Here is a 22739-nt window from a genome sequence, read left to right as displayed (position 1 = left end):
ATAACACAATCAAAGGCTGGAGTTAACATATATTATCACACAAAAAGAATTTAACTATGTTCAGGATGTATGTTATATGTCATAATTGGATGCACTCAAGCAGACTTGACATAGACGTTAACACTGACAGTTACATGAAACAACACCTACATTGATGGGGGAGCCATTTATATAAAATGGGCAAGTGCAGATAATTTCCACGCAATAAAATCGACAAAACACCTTTCTCTGCCAAAAGCAATATGGGATCATGTGTTTTTTGAATCACTATCAAATAGTGATGATACCAGGTGTTTGCGAAAAGGTGAGCGTATCCTGGTGGCACACGTCACAAACAAATGTATAGGCAAGTCAATTATTCATCTGATCATTTCAGTCACTGATGCGTCAAATTTGGAAATGTCCTCCACATGTCTACCACAAACGTTTTGAAAGCTTTACTGAGCGAGAGTAGTTTGACGCTGTTTGAAATCTTGGTAGAAAGAGCGTGCTGTATTGTACCTCAAAAGATGTGAAATGTAAACACAAAGGCTAGACCTGCAGGAATATTGCTCGACATGAAGGGAAAGGTGCCTGTTGGAAGGATGAAGTCATCTCTCACGTCAAACAGTCTTTCGTAACTCTGAATCTTTATGCATAAGTCCTTATTTTAGTTCAGGTGGGTAAATCAGAATTGTCTATTTGATGGTTAGTGAACGATGTCAGATCTTTGACAAACCTGAAGCTAGAGTTAAACTTCCTGACCAAACTGATTCTCCTATCCGACTAGAAATTCCGATTCATATGCATAAAGAGATAGGTCAGCAAGAAGGGGAGCACAATTGGTGCCCCTTATGATACCTGTCTCTTGCCGAAATGTCTTACTCCAAATTTTACGTAGATGAGGAAGTCCAGCATTTCACATATTTCATATAAACTTCAGACGGCATTTATTTTTTGACCAATTGACCTGAACCCTAATGGTTTTTTTGGTTTGTCGTATTTAAGGTCTGGATTTAGGCTGCCTGGCACCCAGTGAAAATGCCAGAGCAGGATGGATTGAATAATTTGAAACATGTACATGCATATTTATGGACATGAATAATTTGAAACATGTACATGCATATTTATGGACATCATCGATATGAAAAATTATTTAAACGATTCTGTATGTACATCATAGATATTGATATTTGATTATCCACGTCTGTATTCGCGATCGATATGAACACTTGTTTATACAAGTATGTATACATCGTCGATATGAACACTTGTTTATAACCTGCTGTATACGCCATCGACATGAACACGTGTTTATACACGTATGTGTACACAATCGATATGAACACTTCTTCATACACGTCTCTATTCCCAATCGATATGAACACTTGTTTATACACGCCCATATACATACACATGTTCATACACGTATGTATACGCAATCGATATGAACACCTGTTTATAACCTGTTGTATACACCATTGATATCACCAAATGTTCATACAGGTCTACATACAATATACATTCTTTGTCTTGCTAACAGGCACACAACCGCTTGGTGACACTCCTAGAAAAGACAAACATAAAGATTGACCAGGAACAGAGTTTCGCGGTGGACCCGGAGGCGGCATTAGAAAAATTAAAAGTGAGTACAATAATATATTGCAGTTAAGGTGAGGTGAGGTGAAATTGGGTTTAACGTCGCGTCCAAGATTATTGCACTTATATAGCGACGTGCATGCACGTGTGTGTATGTGGCTACTTGTACTAGTCCGGACTGATGCCGATTTAGAGTGCAAGCACACTGAGATACCATGCCGCAGTTTAACATGAATACCCCACTCAGACACAGTAAACTGACTCCGAGCCGACCAGTCCTTGTTTTAGCCCCTTAATGCCGAGCGCCATACAGGGTAACAACAAGTACCATCTTTTCACATCTTTTGGTAAGACGCGGCCGGGGATCGAACCCCGGACCTTCCGCTCCCCGGGCGAACGCTCTAGCACCAGACCACGGAGGCGGTCTCTGCAGTTAAGGGAATATAGAAGATAAAACATAATTCCATAAGACAATATATGTGTTAAAAGAGAGGCAATGCAGCACATCAACCATGGATCAGAGTACAAAAGGGGATTTGAACACAAACTTCGTATCGTTTAGGCATATAATGCACGTAAGAGTAATAATCAAATCTCTGTTTGATCCACAGACGACAACAAGAGAGTGCATAGTTTCAGACATGGTAATTACAGTGCAACTGTTCCGATGTTCCTCGGCGTTTATTACACAGCCACTTTAGTATACTGAATGAAACATAACAGTGTACGCGACGACGTCGTGTAACCAAAAGTGGATTTGCCTTGCAGGAAAATGTTTTGGTACTTTCCGGTAGCCAAATCCCAGATTGTGTTCGCCTTTCGAGTCTAGACGTTATCTTGTCGTCATGGGTAGATATTGGAAATAACTGATAAAATTACACGTTAAGGCCCATGTTTCTGTATGGGCATTCATTGACGGACTATTTATGTTCGCAGGCGGAGGATATACGGATAATACTGGGGAACTTTGACGAAAGCACCGCCAGACGGGTCTTCTGTACCGTACGTATTGTAGCCAAGAACATGCTTCAAGCTCACATTCGTTCTCAGGCTGCAGGCACTTTGGATAGGTCTTACGTCATAGACTATTAATGAGTTTACTTTGTTGAAAGCATTGCTGGGATGAAATAAATAATTCAGTCCAAACTTCAAAGGATGACCTGAAACTACGAGGTGTATGATAGCGTTTGCAATGTAAGTGCATGCACAGATGCGTCTACGTTTGGTTTTTGCATATCAAATACTAGTATATAAAAGTCATATAATAAAGAGACACGGGGACGAGATACTATCTATCATGTAAATTCACTGATAATGTTTAGTCATTTTTGAAAGCAGACTTTTTATGACAGTGTCTTAAGGGTATATTAGTCTGTTCGCGTAGGATTAACACAGATGAAGTGCGCATTGCTATAAAGCTTAATACCCACAAAAAAGTGCACGTGGTTAAGTTTCTTCAAGATATATTACACCTATCAAAGTACCGTGAGTAAAAACGGTTATCAAATGTCAAACCGTAGCACTTTTAAAACAGTTTAATTAAGAATAACTAAATGAGTTGTGTTTGTTCCCATTTTGGTCTAATGAACGAAATTTTAACTTCTTTGATAGGCATTTAGAAGTTGGAGTACTAAGTAAGGAAAAGAATTAATATTAACATTTGTTTATGTCCCTGACGTCACCCATGATTGTCATCACTACCGTTGTGTATACATAACAGGCTTCTCTACTTCAGTATAACAATATCTACCCTACTGTATAAACATTGCCTCCTACTTGTATATACGTGTATATACTTACTAACCACACTCTGTACATCACTTGCTTGATAACGGTGTTAGAACCTACACCGAAACGTCGCTCTTAACTGTAATAAAGAAGTTGTTCATCCATAAATTCTTTTCCTTACTTTGAACGAAAGTTGTTCCTAACGAGATGCATACTAATCAACCAATCACAACCTCACATGCATACCAGGTAGCCATTCAAAATTTTGGGGGTAAATGGATACATTCATGTATATCCTACTGTGTGTATAAATTAACCAGTTTTGGAAGATAAATGTTTATACTGGTGAGTGTTCACACTCACGCAGTTATTTAGGTGATCTATTAATGGTATGGCTAGCAGTGCCTATGGTACTTACAGAGTGGGTTTAGGGATTTACTATTAACATGCTGAGGGATATATTCACCAACGATATACCATAAAAGCTTGAAGAAACAAACAGATGGTTTTTAGATTATTTTGTGTGGAATATAGTTTGTTGAAGTGTCATCTATGAAATCATGCATTGGTCAATAATAATGTCACGAATCAAACAGTTTTACAATGGTACGTTTTCTCTAAACGGGTAGTCTTATTATGTCTGCCGCTGGCGCAAATGGTGTAAGGTCAAGGTCAATTCAAAGTTGGCCAAAGAAACAATTTTCAGTAGATAATGAATAATGAACAAATGCACAGGAAATAGATGACAATACTAGAAGACTGAATGAAAGCGCAGTTTATTGTGAACGGTAGGGGAAATTGACCCGGATGTAGAAATACCGCATTTATCAGCAACGCAACTATTCAAGATATTGGACAATGCCTTTTTCATCATAAAATTACAAACTCGTATTTCAGGTACGTGTGCACAGCTTAGTGATGTTTGAACACCATTTCTAGGATAATTTCTATATTGATTGCGGTTAGGGAGTTTGTCTGGCACCACTAAACCGTCTTCTGTGTAAACACAAGTGCAGCGTCTCAACGAGGCTAGATATACTGTCGCCGGAGTCATGGCGTTGCTATGTGCTCGTGCAGTCAGCATATTTACGTAACCAACACTGCCACCCTCTCTCACACTGGATGTACGTGGGAATCATATATCTAAACAGCTGGGGTAACATGTGGGAGCTATAACTCTAAACGGTCAGAGAGACCATTGAGAATAATATTATATATCTGAGAGGCACGTGAGAATTATGCAACCATTATCTTCATCAGTCTTAGATCGAAAAAGATTGAGCAGGATAGACTGTTATTTACTTGTCATAGATTCTTTATTTGTGTTCAGCGACCATTATGTGTTCGTAACCAACAAAGACATTATTTTGGTTGAAACACATCGATCGAAAATTGTGCTAGATTTGGTGAGATTACACACTGCTGTCGATAAGGACAGTTCTAATTAGACTAATGGATTCATGATTTCCTATGAAAAAGTTATTTGTGTGAATTCTTATTATAATAACAATAGTCCTGGAAGACATTCAATTGATAAATCGTTGATAAGTATTACAGTGGAACTCCTTTAGGCAGGACAGTTAAGCTAAGTGCATTTGCCAACTGGTGCAATTAACGCATTTATCATTTAATTATAATGTAGTGCCCTTCATATATGAAGACTTTTCTAAACCGATCGGAAGGCATGGTATCGGTACTGACAGTGTCACTGTATAAGAGGTCCGTCTTGTCGGGGTCTCACTGTATTAGAGGTCCGCCTTGTCGGGGTTTCACTGTATTAGAGGTCCGTATTGTCGGGATTTCACTGTATTAGTGGTGCGTCTTGTCGGGGTCTCACTGTGCTATTCTATCCTTCAAGACAGGCTCACAAGAAACAAATGTACGGCGCTCGCTACCAGTGGATGATTGTTGGAGAGTACGAGGATATGGGATGGTGGAGAAAACCTGACTCGAAGATCACGTGCACAAAGTCGGAAATGAATGATACGGTGCACGGTTGCCTAACAACCGACCTCCTGGAGCTGAGCAGCAGTAACGAAACAACTGTCTCTGGATTGGTTAGTTTAAGACCAATCGTCTAATTGTTTCTTTTAGACTCATATGAGATAAACCATCTTTCACGGGACTTGAATATGTACTGTTAATGTATTCACATTTCTCAGACTGCCTTTCATGAGATGTGTTCGAATGCCGGTTAGCTCTGATTATGTTGCCATGCTTGTCAACCCCAACCCCGTGCTCATGGATTTTACCAAAGTGGTAAACGTCTAAGACCTGCATAGTTAGCTGACATGCCGTGATATAACTGGAATAATGTTCAAAGCGGCGTTAAACCCAACTCATTCACCCATGAGATTTGCCTGTTTCCCTACACATCTCACACAGGATTCGCACGCGTGGAGCACTATGGACTTATAGAGTGAGTGAGTGAGTGAGTTGGGTTTAACGCCGCTTTTAACAGTATTCCAGTTATATCACGGCGTGTCAGCTTAATGTGGGAGGAAAGCCCGAAGTGATGCAGGTCTTAGACGTTTACCACTTCGTTGAAACCCACGAGCACGGGTATGGTGCTGACAAACCTAGAAACATAATCGGGGCGAACCGGGATTCGAACCCACAATCATAGGTTTCTGGCGTGCCCAAGGGACGCAACTCTGCACAGCGAATCGCGGCGCCTAAGACGACTGGGCCACTCGTGCCCCCGGACTTATAGAGCGTTACGTCGACTTCTGCAAAAGTCATACATGAAGTTGAAGGCGTCTAAACTGTATTATTTTGTCAGTTCCACTGACCCCGTCGCCGCTCCACTATAATTAACTTACAAGAGCATAAGGCTGAAGCAGAATGCCTTTCAGACAGATTTCCAGTCGTTTAAAAACAGCTTAGTGTGTCTTCATTCCCAATTTGTCTATATCTGTATTCACGTAACATCCTTATTACACAGACGTAATGTTCAAGTTTCACACAATGAGGTTATTTCAGTACCTAGATTTAAGCTGAGGTTGGGGTAGACATAGTCCCTTCATTATGTAACTGTCAAATCCCTCGGATGCAATTTGAGTCCTGTGAATATATTTAAATGTTAGTGTTCAAAGTTGCTTTAGAATTAAAGATATCGCTCCCGCATGTAAAGTCCCTGACAACATTATTTAAACATGGATCCGCAGAGGAGCCTTGGGTCAGTCTTTCTCCCACCAAGATGAAGACCTGAGATTTAATTCCATCACTGATGCGATATGTGAAGCTCTTTTTGTCATATCCCTGATGATGTTATTGATACAGTACTGCGACAAGGGTATTGTTATAGATAGATTTTTCTCTTTCAAGGCTACACAATTCGATGTGCAGAGTTGCGTCCCTTGGACACGCCAGAACCTATGATTGTGGGCCCCGATTATGTTTCTAGGTTGTCATCACCATACCCGTGCTCGTGGGTTTTACCGAAGTGAAAAACGTCTAAGACCTGCATCACTTCGGGCTTCCCTCCAACATTAATCTGACACGCCGTGATATAACTCGAATGTTGTTAAAAGCGGCGTTAAACCCAACTCACTCACTCACTCTCGTTGACTGTGTTTCTAATCCTTTCAGCGTCCAGCGGCTTACGAAGCCCTCTATAAAGAGTGGAGCGGTACCCAGTTCAGCAAGTTTCACGGCTACGCCTACGACGGTGTGTGGGTGATCGCCAAAGCCATCGACACTCTTCTTGTGGGTACCAGCCCGAACCTCATCTCGGAGGACACGTTCAGAGGGCCCAACGTCGGCAAGGTGCTCAATGAGACGAACTTCCTCGGAGTGACGGTACAGTCGTTTAGAGTCTGGCCCAATACGTCATGATAATTAGGGACTATTTGATTTATTGTTTCAAAAACCACGGAACCTAATAAATCAGTCTGTTACATCCGGTCTTGAAACTTATCTTAGAAGTAACGTGAGTTATCTCCCTTAAGGGATTTGTATTGACATAGGAAAAGTCGATCACTTGCGCATGCTCTTTGAGACTTTGTGAAATCCGAACTTCTTTGAATTACGATTATATCAACTCATTATCCCTCTGTTAACATAAACATCTTCAACAAAAGTCGTTACATCCATTATCCATTGTTTATCTGGAAGGAACGTCAGTTATTCCTCTGGATCTGTTTGACTTCGTTGCATGTGGTAATGATTGAACATTATAATACATATTAATTGAAGAGGGGCGGTCGGGTAGCCTAGTGGTTAAAGCGTTCGCTTGCCACGCCGAAGACCCGGGTTCGAATCCCGACATGGGTACAATGTGTGAAGCCCATTTCTGGTGTCCCCCGCCGTGATGTTGCTGGAATATTGCTAAAAGCGGCGTGAAACCATACTCACTCACTCACTCACTATTAACTGAAGAATCTTTTGTACTGACACCATGTTAACAAGAAGTATGCTACATCAGCATGACACTGATGTATTGCTCCCAAAACGCCGTTGTGTTGAAACACTCGGAAAGTGTGTTGTCATCGCCCACAATAATAATTTTTCTAAGCTCTATATATGAAAAACCGAATATTTGAATGATTTGAACAGATTATATGTGAGCCTATAAATCTCTTCCTTACTGATGAATCAGGATATTACTTAAGGCGGGTTAAAATCGCTGTTTCCTGTTTGCTGACATTTCTTATGTTGTAATATCCGTTTCTGTAAGACTTTGTTACCGAAGATCAGATTGGAATTTTCTTTTTCACTGATGTAATCGTGTATAAAGTTCCAGGTTTTGGCATTTGCCGCAGGGATGATATAGATTTAGGTTGTATAAAGTAAAACGCAATCTAACGTTGGCTCGCTTGATGTGTGAGAAAAAAAAGGCATTGTAAGAATGCCTAAATCAGCTGGATTATCAATAATCAAAGACTGACGTGCACGAAATGTCAAAAGAAATAATCGTCATCGTTTCTTTTCATCGGTAGCTAAGTACGCTATTACAAGGTGGTTGTATTGTAAACATTTGTCCTGCCAGTTGATATAGTAGAAATCGTGTTCAAACACGCACAATTTAAATAGATCCTTTCAGCGAAATTTTTTTTTGTAGTTTGTAAACTTTAAAATTACATTTGAGAGATTGGCTGTTGACAAATTCTCATGTAAGATGTGTCATAAAGAGTTTCTGTAAAATGTGATGAAGATGCATCTGCACCACGATATACTCACCTGCTTGTATATCTCAAGGGCAGGGTTCAATTCAACAATGGCGATCGTCTCGGGCAGATCCGCATCCGGCAAATCACAGGTGAGGATGTTGAGTGTCTGTTAAAAACAAATATCACGGATACAAAGATGATTGGCCGTGTTATACCTGCAACATTACTTACTAACGTAAACTTATCTTTTACCTAAAAATATATATCTTTAGCGGGTAGCCTTGTAGGTAATGCGTCCGTTTGTCATACTGATGTTCACGTGGATACGTGGGTTCATTCTTGCATAGTGGCGATTCTGCTGTAACAATAATTATCGTAAACTGACTGGCAAAAGAAAGAATACATTTGACATTTGGAATTGACTAAAACTTACGTTATCAAATCGTTACTAGGCTGGAAACAGTCGCTGATACACTGCAAACTGAAAGTCGAAAACCCGACTTTGACACCGGCATCAAATACATCACCATCGAATAACCATTTCCTGGTTGTTTAATTTTGAGGCACCATCAAACATGGGTGCGTGCTTTCTTTGCCCGCCAGTTTAGCACAAGTGTTAACATGTTATCACCTCACTCACTCACTCACTACCTGGTTTTCTGAAAATTCTTTGACGTTTATGTTTATCCAGATGGGGAAATGGTGGATATAGGTGAATACCACGCCTCAACAGATAGTCTCAACTTTCACCGGGAAATCCAGTGGAGAGGTGACACGATTACGAATAATCTATGCAGCCTTTCTTTTTCACCGTTTTGCGAGCACCTTGCATCGTCAACATTTGATAGGGAATAATATATACATGCCCATCATCTAAATGGGATCTTGATAGACAGTTCATATGATTCTGGAAATGGTTATCTTCTAAATTCTTCGTACATCACTGGTTCAATTATCGAATTGGGAATAGTTGAAGTAGTTATGAGCAACTGATCAAAGGTGGCATTTCTCTTTGATCCTGCCAGGGTCAGCTTGTCCCAGGTTCGATTCCAGAATCCAAGTTTATGGTCTTTGGTCTGTCAGTCGTGATCGTAGTGACCATTTACGACCTGCCTCACATTGGGCTTTCCTCCAAGGATACTGCTACTACTATTACTATACCACCACCACTACCACCACCACCACCACCACTACTACAACTACTATACCACCACCACTACTACTACCACCACCACCAACACCACTACTACAACTACTATACCACCACCACTACCACCACCACCACCAACACCACTACTGCAACTACTACAACTACTACTACTACTACTACTACTACCACAACCACCACCACCACTACTACAACTACTATACCACCACCACTACAACTACTACTACTACTACCACAACCACCACGACCACTACTGCAACTACTATAACACCACCACTACTACTACTACAACTACATCTACAACTACTACTACTACCACCACCACCACCACCACCACTACTACAACTACTATACCACCACCACTGCTACTACAACTTCAACTACAACTATTACTACTACTACTACAAGTATTACTACTACTTCTACAAGTACTGCTAGTACTACATGTACTGCTACAACTACTACTACAACTACTAATACTACTTCAACTACTACTACTATTACTACTACTACAACTACTGCAACTACCACCACTACTATTACTACTACAACTACCACCACTACTTCTACTACTACTACTACTACTACTACAACTACTACTACATCAACTACTCCAACTACTACTACTACTTCTACCACTAATACTACTACAACTACTACAACTACTACTACTACTACTACTACTGCCATTACCACTACTACTACTACTACTTCTACAACTACTACTACAACAACTACTACTACTATTACTACTACAACTATTCCATTTATATAGCGCTGTACTCCATGCATAAGCATGCTGTAAGCGCTTAGACATGTATTACTCCGGTCAATGGATTAGTGTGCACTCAACAACCCTTCTCAGCTCCCTGGGGAGTATACAACCCCAGCTCCCCGTGAGGCGCTAGAAAGTTTACAACCACACTGCCATTTCATCCTACCGGGTACCCCATCACTGTGGGGTGAACAGAGGCACTATTCGAACAATGTCAGGCCGACATACTGAAATACTGGTCAGTGTTAAATCTGACCAACAACACAAACATATCTAATCATGTATGATTGATGAGCGTGGACATAATCGGAAACTGAACTCAAACTGATTATTTTTTATATAGAGCTATTAAATTGAGACATTATATACGGATAAGACTCGAAATGTTTTAATATTTCAATTTTAACAGGAAGTGGGCCTCCAAAAGACCGGAACATTGAATACCCGGAGATGCGCCGGGTGTCCGTGGCCGTGTACAGCAGCCTGTGTGTGTTGGCTGCCCTCGGTATCATCATGGCAGTGGGCTTTCTAACACTCAACATTCTGTACAGAAGACACAGGTGATATGTGTTTCTGTGTTAGTTATCCCTTCCAAAATGGTTGGTCTTAGGCTTTTGTGTTTGGTTTCAGAACAAATGTCCATATATATATATATATATATATATATGAAGTATATATGCCCTCCAGTGCTGATCAGTTGTTGGTCCGTTTTCATCCAGACAGCGACTCTCACGTCGGAGACAGATCGCTTCCTATATCCCGCTCAAGACGAGCCCTTATCTACTGGAATCTAATATTATGCGGTCCTTGATGCGAACCTTCCAATGAGATGCGCCATTCGTGTCGAATTTGACGAGGAGCAAAGAATTGCATGACATTGATCCACTCCTCTGTAACCTTTCGATGTGTCGTTACGGAAGGCCAAATGTATTTGATTATGACTGGAAAATATACCAGATTAAGTTTGATGGTGTAATGCGGGACACCAACGTTGGTGCCAGATCATCAAGCATCCGACCTTCCCACTTTCAGGAATAAAGCAGGCCATCTTTAGTCCGACAGGAGGGGAATATAGTGATCTGAACCGATGTCCCATAACGCAACGTCTACAAATGGACACTATTTAGAAGCAATTAGCCATCTCAGAGAATGTGTAACAATATTGTGATAAGAGCTTTAAAACCTTCCTGATCAATGCTGCCTCTACACAAACAACATTATCCAGGCCCTTATAAAACTGCATATTAGCTGATAATTAGATTAACACTGAAAGAGAAAACGGCGAAATTTCATTTACAACGTTAAGCTTAAAAATCCCTGCAACAAACCATGCTGAGTACGACAGTCAACTGATGAAGCATGGGCCGGTATATCATATCCTTACTTTGAAAGGAGCTGTAAAGTTCAAATCAGCGTTAGAAGGTTGACAGATCTTATGCACGTTTAAGATTAGAGTTTTTTGTCAAAGAGGGTATAACGTCCCTGGCCTATCATAAACCGTAGAAAAAATCAAAGCCCTTGCGGTCGTTATTCCACCGTATTAAACTAGTTCGCAGAGGCCTTAGACGTAGCGGGTACTGCCTTCCAATTGCCCAGTCGATCAAGCTGCTATTAGACATAATGCCGATCCAGCGACTAAGGCGAATGAATTATTGGATTTTATTGTCAATATGCGGCATAATAGGATCTAAAATGCTACAATTGATTCCTGCCTGTCAGAAATCGCCGGTTTCAGAAGGAGGGCTCACTATAGAACCTCAACACGTAAATCCTATGTCGTTACCAATACGGGTTAATGCTGGGAAGACTAAATGCAGATTTCAACACATTTCAGACCGTCAGCCCTAGGCGCTTGAACAAATCAAAATTTTCATAAACTTCTAAAAATCACTCCTCCGAGATTGGGGCCCGGCAATACCGATTGAGATTTTGCAAGTTGGTTGGCATTATTAAAGTTGCACATAAAAATTCAGCTGGTTGGCTGGATTCGTTGAGCCGGTGACTATAAATTGCTTTGATTGGGGCCCTACTCGTGGCTGCTTGAGTTGTTAAAGTGACAGGCAATTGTCTGTGGCCTGATTAAAGCGCAAAGTGCAGCAGAAAAGACATTATTGATGACCTGACGGGGCCGCCACGTGTGTGATTACCGAAGGGTTAGTTCCTTAAGCGAAATGCAAATAAGGGGATCCGCTCTTTGGCAATGTGAACGTCATGGTGTGGGTGATACAGAACTTGAGGCAGAGAACACAGCCGCCAAACATGGTATGGTAATCAGCCGGGAACCAGAGCTCCTGATGAAGGCGATGTTTTACTCAAGAATCTAATTACCTACTATATATCTTTAAAAACGCATCATATATGTCTCTATCTTGTGTGATGTACTGAACGTAAGTAACAGGTAACCTTTTTCTCTGTTTTCTAATGTCCCAGCAGCTATTGTCATAATGGATGCCGCATCGACACTGGTCGCGAAGTAGGAAACGTAAATGGATTTAATTAATATTTTTCTATCAATTTGCCTTTTCCGATATGTGTGCCGTTGCAGAGTTCTTTTCCCAATTGCAAGACATTGCAATTTAATAAATCGAAAAACATTGTTCCCTTGTTTAAAATTATATTCTATAGCTCAGTCATTGTCATGCATAACGAGGTTGACTCACTAAGTCGCCTCTATGATAGAAAGCGTGTAAGATGATGTAAACTATAAGAAGACAAAGCTCTCATACAAATCAATTATTCACTAAGTAAAAAACATTTCGGTTGATATTAACATAACAGAAGGTGCAAGAAAGAAAACACTTGAAAATTTGATTTGACCAAGAAATCCTGCTGTAACAATAATTATACTTAACTGGAGGGAAAAAGCAAAGTGTACACTTGAAACTTGGATTTGACCAAAACATACAAATATTATTAAAACGTCACCGAAAGACGGCAAACTTATGGTGAGGTGAGGTGAAATTGGGTTTAACGTCGCGTCCAAGATTATTGCACTTATATAGCGACGTGCATGTACGTGTGTGTGTTTGTGTGGCTGCTTGTACTAGTCCGGACTGATGCCCATTTATAGTGCTAGCTCACTGAGATACCATGCCGCATGAATACCCCCTCAGACACAGTATACTGACTCCGAGCCGACCAGTCCTTGTTTAAGCCCCTTAATGCCGAGCGCCATATAGGGTAACAACAAGTACCATCTTTTAACGTCTTTTGGTATGACGCGGTCGGGGATCGAACCCCGGACCTTCCGCTCTCCGGGCGGACGCTCTACCACTAGACCACGGAGGCGGTCGGAAAACTTGAGGGCTACAACACAACTATGATACCCGTTTCAAACACATCACCATCGAATAACCATTTCTTGTCCGTTTCATTTTAGCCACCATCAAATATGGGTGTATACTTTCTTTTTAACGGCAGTTTAGCTAGGACTGTACAAATAGAAATATTGATATTGCAAACAGATGCCGATTACCAAGAGATTATTAGTGGAGAATAAACAAGCGTGATATACAATTTGCAGATTTGATTAATGAATGTCATTCCAGTCACCTCTCGACGTGCTCAATCATGTAGTCAAAGGATCAAAAGTCATGCACAGTCACATCAAAATGTCCACGTACACGTACTCCGAACACGGCCAGTTAACAAGAAAATAAGAAACAGGCCAAATGATCCTGATGCAGCAAGTCATTGAGGGACATTTTGAAAGATGGGTTGGTTGTGTTTTTCTAAAAATGTTTTACAACAAGGAATGGATCTCAGGCTGTGACTGGTCATTTCTTTCAGAAAAAAAACCTTATAATATTATTCCACTATCAAACATAGTCGTACCATCTGGCCATACACAGAAAACAGTTCGGCATTTTGCCAAATATACACACCTTAGTGAGTTCTGGACAACGCAGAATTTCTGCAGAAAGAATAAGCAGTCATGCATTATGTATCCTAAATATTACCCTCGATGTTACAGACTCGTCAATATCCGTGTTAGAGTTGGTCTTCAGCAAACTATCTTGTCGTAGGGGGTTACAAACGGGATCGGGTGATCAGGCTCGCCGATGCATGTCATTGTATCCCAATTGTGAAGATCGATGCTCATGATGTCGATCAATGCATTGTCTGCCCCAGACTCGATTATTTGCATAGCGCGGTCATATTGTTGGAATATTGCTGAGTATGGCTTAAACAACAAACAAACACAAATCTTTGTACAACAATCCCTATTATGTCACGGTGATGTTAATGTGGTGTCTCAATCTGAATGACCTGAACATTTCTTGGCGAACACCTGGAGTCATCACTGTTAGATAGCAATTCATAAGAACATAGTATTACTTATCATACAGTCGGAATCGTACAATGGACACGGAGTTTAGTAGAGATTTCTGCTGATTAAACACATGTTTTGGTTGTTCTTATTTACCAGTCACGTCAAGATTGTGACCAATTTTATCATGTTTTTTTTTCTAGATATATCAAGATGTCGAGTCCAAATATGAACAACCTGATTATCATTGGATGTATCCTGTGTTACCTCAGTGTGTTCCTGTTGGGAACGGACGGTGGAGTTGTCTCCCCTTCATTGTTCCGCTATTTGTGTCAGGTGAGCTAAATGTTTCATTCACTTTTACAAATTTAGATGTTGATTAAACCAGCATTTGTTGATGGATATAACATGGATTATTATGACTACACTAGAAACATCATTCATACTCAAATTGCAGATGAAATTCACGAAAGGAAGGAATAAAGACTACAGATATGAGTGAAACATAATTTATGAACATGTTTTGAACTAGGCTGAAATGTCACAAATATGTGAAATATATTTATGATACGTTGAAGTGAACTGTGTTGATTTAACATCTAATTGATGGAAAAGTACTTTTTTACCATTACCAATAATGTTTAAACATTTGGATTCTTAATTATATAATTTGTAAAATCTTTCTTTTAGTAATGAAATGGTACTTTACCACACATTTAGCAACGTAAAAATGTGACTAACTACACAAATATGTTCGAAATGTTGCTTCACAGTTGCACTCCATAGAGACTCTCATGACATGTTCTTCGTTTGAAATAAATTAATGTTTTTCATAATCAGTTACAGAATAAATTTTCGAATATATCATGGCACACCTGTGTAGAGCAGCATACATAAGTATACAGTCTACCTATACAGTACGTCCACGGTATCATATTATTATATATTATACACATGTATACTTAAGATTCAGATGTCAATTTTAAATAAGAAATCCAGCTATATTTAATGTACGCGTAACATGTCAGACTGTCTATGCATAAATATTCCTGTATATTTTCCGCATGGCGCATTGATGTTGCTTTGGCCAATATAGTGTGACAAAAAAAAAGCTGAGTGGAGACGAATCACCTGAATTCGACGTCAATGCCTCATGTGATTTTTGCATCCATGACAGACGCGTTCGATATTATTTTTTGAGAACAATATGTTTATTTTCCCAATAAACATTGATGTTTTTATGAACCACCTAGTATCTCCTCGAATTATATTAAATGGAGGGCACATTGTGTTACGTCCTGACTTAGGGACATTCAACAACCCTCAAGGCTCCTGGTCTCATTTTGTGTTTTTCAACAGTCGATATTCATATTTATCTTATCGATCAATCATGTAAGGATATAAATTATGAATTTTATGTAAACAAATTACCATAACATTGAATATATATTAAGACCACAAACAGTTTGTTAAGAGTGCATGTATTGATTATTTAATGGCGCGATAAACTCAGGAATGAAAGAACCGTTGTCCTTAATATGAAGTGTACGCTATGCAAAACAAATGTCGGTAATCTTTCGAGAGCCTGTTAGGTGTATATAGCCTCTAATTGATTTATAGATAGGCGCCATTATTTCAATGCCTCATTAACATCCTCTTCAGATATCTGATTGGCCTTGAGAAGAACAGTTCCTCGAATGTGCTGTCATTATATCAAACAGATACGCGTAAACTACCCGTATATTCAATTCCTTGTCAGTCAATATACTCCTGCGTGTATTCCTCGACCTTGCTAACACATTACAAACAAATGCAATGGAATGGACGCTGTTCCGAAAGTCATTCTATTAGGTGCAGCCTCAGAAGCATTTTTGTGTAGATATATATTCTCATTTGAGTCCCGCGACAGAAGTTTCCACGTGTTATCTGACCGTAATGACCCCATTTACTTCAACTTCAATGCGGTCTGAGACTCGTCAATACAACATAATGTGATGTAACTCGACTGCTAACATTATTTGATCACAACCTTCTGGTATCTATAGTACATGCTCGTCCTAATCTAACTTTGAGACATGTTCTGTGTTTTGTGTGAGCGTGATAACCTTGTTACACCAGCTTGGCTGAGCAGGTCGCCTATCTGTTGTGATCCTTTGGTAAGTCGTGGCAGCTAACACGATGTTCTCTGTGGGTCATTAGATCAGACGAGGTTGTTGTTTCACATCGCTTCCTGACACCAATCCAGCGTTAAATCAGATGAAGTGTAGTAACACTGTTTTTACCACAGCCTTAACATGTAACGTTTTCTTCCAGATCCGTGCCTGGGTGCTAGCTTTGGGCTTCACTTTAGCATTTGGAGCCATGTTCAGTAAGACGTGGAGGGTACACGCTATTTTCACCAACATCAAACTCAATAAGAAGGTAAATTCATCCTTTGTTGTGTATCTGATTAGTCTCAAATAGGCCATTAGTGCCGACGGTGCATGTATCACCAAGCACACTGAGCGTCATTACACAGAAGTTTGGGAATCAGGCAGAGGAAACGTATAATGAATGGCGGTATTTGTTTCAATCACTGCCGTCAGGTTGGCTTACATGACAGAACGCATGTGAACGGTAACCTGTTGAGTCGTAAAGTCATATTACGTATTTTGTAGTGCAAGAACACCGTAGCCTATGTCTAATCAATGTAGTTTATATACAAAACACAATTAGATTGTACAAAAGTTATCCACTTACGAGATCATCTCCGTTTTGGCATTTCAAGACTATGGCATCAATGAAATATACACAGTCTTTTTTTAGTTATAACATCAATATGAAACATGTTCAAATATGTGCAATGTGCAGTACCGCTAATATTTAACCATTTGACAGATATAGTAGTGATACGTTAGCGAAGGGCGTGGACATGTAACAATACTAAGTTGACATTATCTGTAGCAACAGAAACATGGTTCAACAGTATACCATTATTGGAAACTTTTGGTTCCTGGGATGTATTTTTGAGCAGACTATTATCATGTCATGATTGATTGATATGATCACTGCTTATCGTCAAATGAATTCTTTCTATACCTGGAATAATTCGTCATTTGATTATTCTTGAAATCTTTTGACGTCTAGTCACTATCCTTGCTGCTCCAAACTGTAGTTCTTCAAATCTATTTCCATAGGCTGAGCATTAATCCCAGACTTTCGATGCATATTCTGATATTGGTCAACTAAAAGAAGTCACTGTATAGATTCTTGCTAGCGTTGACTTCTTCACTTGGTACTTCAGTAACCTTAGTGAGGTTATCAATTTGAATTTCTATATCTACACTGATATGTCATTATGATTGTGACTAAGTATTTACACTTTCTATATTATTTCGATGTTTCTTTATAATTCCTACATAGGCCCTGCTGGTCAGAAGAGTAAAACTGTACCTCAATGCTTGTCGTTAGACCACACTAAGCACACTTTGGATTTAAGATTTTGAATTGAAATTAACATTTGGTTGTCAAAACGTTACCTTATCTATCATTTATCCGAAACATAGGTGTTATAGATATTGGCGTACTCTTTATTTAAATTTTAAAATATACATATCAAGACAATCCAGGGCAATTTATAATTGCTTTTTTTCGATTTCACTTATAAACCAACCTTCCATAATTATTGTTCGAAAATATTTCCTGATTTGTCCCACAATCCCTCATTCTCAGTAGAGTTGTATTGTGCTGGGGAAACTTTTGAAGCAGGACCTCTACGATCCTCTTTCCTTTGCTAGATGCATTTGTATCTATGTCAGTAGAAAGCACACGAGATATTACAAATAAAATTAAAGGTGTCCTCATTTCTTCTATTCCTCAACACATGACTACTCGCAAAACCTCAGACATTTCACTATTAATATCGTACTGCAATATTCATTATCACTATGAAATCCAAAGAAGTGAGGTTTGCAATGCCCAGACATATATTCTTATGCCTGCTAATTAAGAATCATGCATGGAGGGGGCGGTCGGGTAGCCTAGTGGTTAAAGCGTTCGCTCGTCACCCGGAAATCCCGGGTTCGATTCCCGACATGGGTACAATATGTGAAGCCCATTTCTGGTGTCCTCCGCCGTGATATTCCTGGAATATTGCTAAAAGCGGCGTAAAAACCATACTCATTCACTCACTCATGCATGGAGAATAGTATTTTTATACATCTGGTAAATAGAAGTTAAGATATCCCAAACATGTTATTTGCTTACGTAAACCTTGCAACTGAGTCGTTCCATATTGGATTTCATACAGAGATTTCATTTTGGCGTCTTCAACTGCCATGCCATTATGTTACGCATTCCTTCAAAGACAGAAATCGATATAGGTTACGTATTTTATCATTCTCCCCACTTGAACCAAACCGAACCAGCAGATGAGGATTTTATGCTGTGCTTAATGTTATATTCAGATTCAGAATTATGAAAAGCACATGGCTCCGTGTGCCAGTTTGCTGGAGCCACGGGTCTTCACCATGCAGAGAATGCGGAAGTACAAGTGTTACATGCCGTTGCTTGTTGGGGATTTATTGACATGGAAAATTGAAATAGCTCCAAGCAGTTTTATTACTTTGTTTTCAAAACATTTGTTTCAAGTATAAGCTCGACTAGGATATTGAAATAATAAAATCGAAATTGCATTATGATTAATATTGGTTTTTAAGGAATGTTCATTCTCCATTCCGATGAGACTTTCTGGTTATAATCAGCGCGGCTCAGATGGCCCGGATGCATGTCAGTGTCTCGCGTGTTTTATCGAACAGAGTATTATCAATGGGTCTGTGTAAAGACACTTTAACTTGGAGGCATTACTGATCATATCCGATCTGAAAAGTGTTCTTCCCCATTTTCCCGATATGACATTTATTGATAATTGTTGAAACACAGAAGCAAATGGCAGTAGTTTTTCACACGCTTAAATTGGCTGACACACGTAAATGTGAACAGTCTTCATTTTCAATGTTGGCCCAAAAACGTCAATGATATTTCACTATTTTAAAAATTACTAGTAGTACATTTAATATCAATCTGAGGTAGATAAGCACGACCTATGGCATGCTCGACGGTGTATCATTGGTCGACTTTTCACCGAGAAAACGAAGGCCTCGCTCGCGTGCAAGCTATTTACAAGCATTAAAGCTTTAGAGGCATGTATATATCTTATAACAGACACACTAAGTGGAAGGTAATGGTATTCAGAGTAATTGATTATCTACACTTTAACATGAAATCAGTGTCTACAAGCACATACCTATGTTCGGGCGCCTACCAAACATACCAGCGATCTACCGACGTTAGCTCAAGGTGATTTACAGCAACGATCAAGGACTTATATATGGGCTGTTATTCTAAAATTGCGTGCTCGGGGGCCTGCCTCTATACCGGCGCCGGAATGCTTATGTCAGTATCAAAGCGTTGTAAGACTGTTGATGTCAAATCCGTGATTTTCCGCTATGTCGACCATATTAGATTTTACACTTAATTGTGTTGCATCCTTATCGCCTGCGGTTATCGTACTTTGGTGTTTCATACCTTTTTTCCATTTGGGAAGCGATGTTATAAATATCAATAAAGTCATTAGGCGAGCCGAGACTGCTCTTGTCCCGCCGTAGAACCATGATCAGCCATAGCGTTGAGCAATGTTCCAAATGGTATGGACGTGAAACCCAGCGTTTACCAACAAAGTACCAGTCTTCAATGCTTAGCGTACCATCAACGCTGTAACAATGATAGACAGTGCTGGGTGGAGGGACACATCAATAATCACTTGTGTGTTACTCTATTACTTACACCAACTACGGGCAGTAACAGACAGTCTTGAATAGTAGGAGTCTTTAGCCTAAGAGAAACCAGATGACTGTGGCACTAATTTTGTAACATAGTAGAGGCCTTGTCAGTTTGCTGCCTTCAAAATGAATTAGAACGTTATTTAACAGAAGGTAGTTGCTGTGTCAAGTTGTTCAAACGTTCGCCCGCTACGATGACGAATTGGGTTCGATTCCAAAATGGGTATGATATGTAGCCCTTTTCTCTCCCTCGCGACGTTGCTTGTATATTGGTAAAAGCGGCGTAAAACCGTTCACACCCACTAATGTAATAGCAGAAATTGGGAAGTCAGAAGGTCCTTAATGATACTGTTTGATCTAGGGAATTTTGGATCAATGAGTAACTGAATGTAGTCAGGGGGAATATTCATCTTATTTCTCCGTAAAGTAAGAATACCGTGTAATATACCGTGACTGGTTGGTATTTCTGGGGTTGTAAATTATATTATCGGAAGAATCAAAGTGATTTATACCCCTTGTCAGCCTCAGCTGGGCTCTGAATGATGTATCACGTGACTGACCACACTGCTGGATTGGGTAATTCCTGGCCTTCATGGAGCAATCGACAAATACTTTTTAATTTGATAAGCTAATTAATCTGTGGTATATTGATCGTAAAGATGAAATGGACAAACTGCTATATATAGCCCTTCCGAGGAATGCTTAGCGATGCGGTATGATCCCGCAATGAGCGCCATCAATTTGAAGGGTGAACGATCTCCATCGCAGCTAGAAGAAACGTTCAGCTAATGTAATTCTCAGGAGATACAGGTTGAACAGTAACCTACAAAATTGATGCATGACGTTATAAAATTTCAAGTGTAATCTTTTTCTTTTTTTTTTTTCTTTTTTTTTTGGGGGGGGAGGGGGGTTCTTGAAGAGCCTTGAAGAGCCCGCGTCAAAAGGCGCCGGATATGGAAGGAATGCTGGGATTTATTCGCTTCCGGTCACCCAATTAAGTCATTACTTGCGGCTGGATAAGGAGCGATGGCCAGCCCGTGGCCACGTAGCTGATGTAGTAGTTCCTCGTTAAACGACAATAGAACCGTAAATTCATATACGGGTCAGGCAGAAAAATATGCGACCGATTTGGAAAATAGGGCATGATTTTAGAAAGGCGCGATGACCTCAGAAAGTTTTGTGGGGTGAGGGACTGAGGAGGGGTTGTAATGGATGTTTACCATTTCGTCTTCCACTCAACACAGCCACTTAGCACTTCTCATTTCCCTGCTAGAGCAACCATGCGACAAGTTTATTGTGTGTGGACATTTCATCTCAAGGGATGCTGTATCGTAAATGGTGTTCGCCATGTCTTGGTTATTGTACAGTAACAGTATATTTTTAAGATGTTCGTATTCGATGTCGTGTATGAATTATCCCTTCAGACAGAATGGCGATGTCGAAAAAGATAAAACCTCATCGTTAATTGGCCGCACACAGAATAATTGCCTCAGAACATCGTATGAGAACAAATTCAGCAACACGTCGTCCCATCTGCGAGTGGAGTGTAAAGCGATCGGTGCTCACCGCCTCTCATTTCACGGAGTTATACCGTATCCCTAGCGCCCACGTCGAAATGGGAAAAATAACGAACAATTACTTCAATAAATGTGTGAATATGATAATTCAATTTCGTGAATCTCCAGTTACAAGGGAAAACATTTTACGACATGTTTCAAAACTGCATTAGCTGCTCATCAAACGTGTACATCAAAGATGGTCAATACAATAGGCATACTGCTGGTGGTAATTTAACTATAGATTATGTCAGTATGTGCATTGCGTTCTGGCATTTCACAGGGCTCAATAACGATTTCTAACTGAAAACGGAATTCCATGTTTAAATTTCGATCATGCTGAGTTTAAGTCAAGGATATTTACGCCCTGATCAGTCCCGTATAAAGCTGGCATTAGAGAATGTTAGCAGCATTATGTGGAGAAAATGAGAGATTTAGTGTTCCGCCTGTTTGGGCTGTCTAGACGCGGCACTGTAAAGTTAGTTCACAATGATGCGCTTTACACATCAGAAATTCTCTGTCCCATAACATGAAATATTGTTTGTTGTCAATTGTGAGACTGGTGAAGGCTGTGCTTGGTTTATTGTTGGTTCCATCCAATTTGAATACACTTTAGTACGGAGCTAGCTACTCTGATGTGTATTTTACCGTCATTCCACCTTCTCATGCGTGCTATTGGAACGCCTTCGTGGTGTAGGATCTTGACGTTCTATAGAGACGTCCAAGATTGACAA

General features: G+C 39.9%; 1 protein-coding gene across 4 annotated transcripts in view; it reads left to right on the top strand.

Moving 5' to 3' along the window:
* LOC139462312 (gamma-aminobutyric acid type B receptor subunit 2-like) overlaps positions 1 to 22739 on the top strand; it is a 164195-nt gene that overhangs the window by 119568 nt on the left and 21888 nt on the right. For 3 of the 4 annotated variants that reach the window (XM_071243944.1, XM_071243942.1, XM_071243946.1), the window contains exons 5-13: positions 1523 to 1624; positions 2515 to 2580; positions 5169 to 5363; positions 6898 to 7107; positions 8506 to 8566; positions 9109 to 9186; positions 10770 to 10920; positions 14834 to 14966; positions 16944 to 17051. In XM_071243944.1, coding sequence (XP_071100045.1) covers positions 1523 to 1624; positions 2515 to 2580; positions 5169 to 5363; positions 6898 to 7107; positions 8506 to 8566; positions 9109 to 9186; positions 10770 to 10920; positions 14834 to 14966; positions 16944 to 17051 — 1104 coding nt within the window. The remainder of the gene's footprint in view (positions 1 to 1522; positions 1625 to 2514; positions 2581 to 5168; positions 5364 to 6897; positions 7108 to 8505; positions 8567 to 9108; positions 9187 to 10769; positions 10921 to 14833; positions 14967 to 16943; positions 17052 to 22739) is intronic. The other variant, XM_071243943.1, reaches the window with a different exon arrangement.

Source organism: Haliotis cracherodii, unplaced genomic scaffold (assembly GCF_022045235.1).
Source record: "Haliotis cracherodii isolate W230 unplaced genomic scaffold, xgHalCrac1.p SCAF_15, whole genome shotgun sequence".
Taxonomy (NCBI): domain Eukaryota; kingdom Metazoa; phylum Mollusca; class Gastropoda; order Lepetellida; family Haliotidae; genus Haliotis; species Haliotis cracherodii.
Note: the sequence above shows the minus strand (reverse complement) of the source record. Positions and strands in the feature narration are given on the sequence as shown.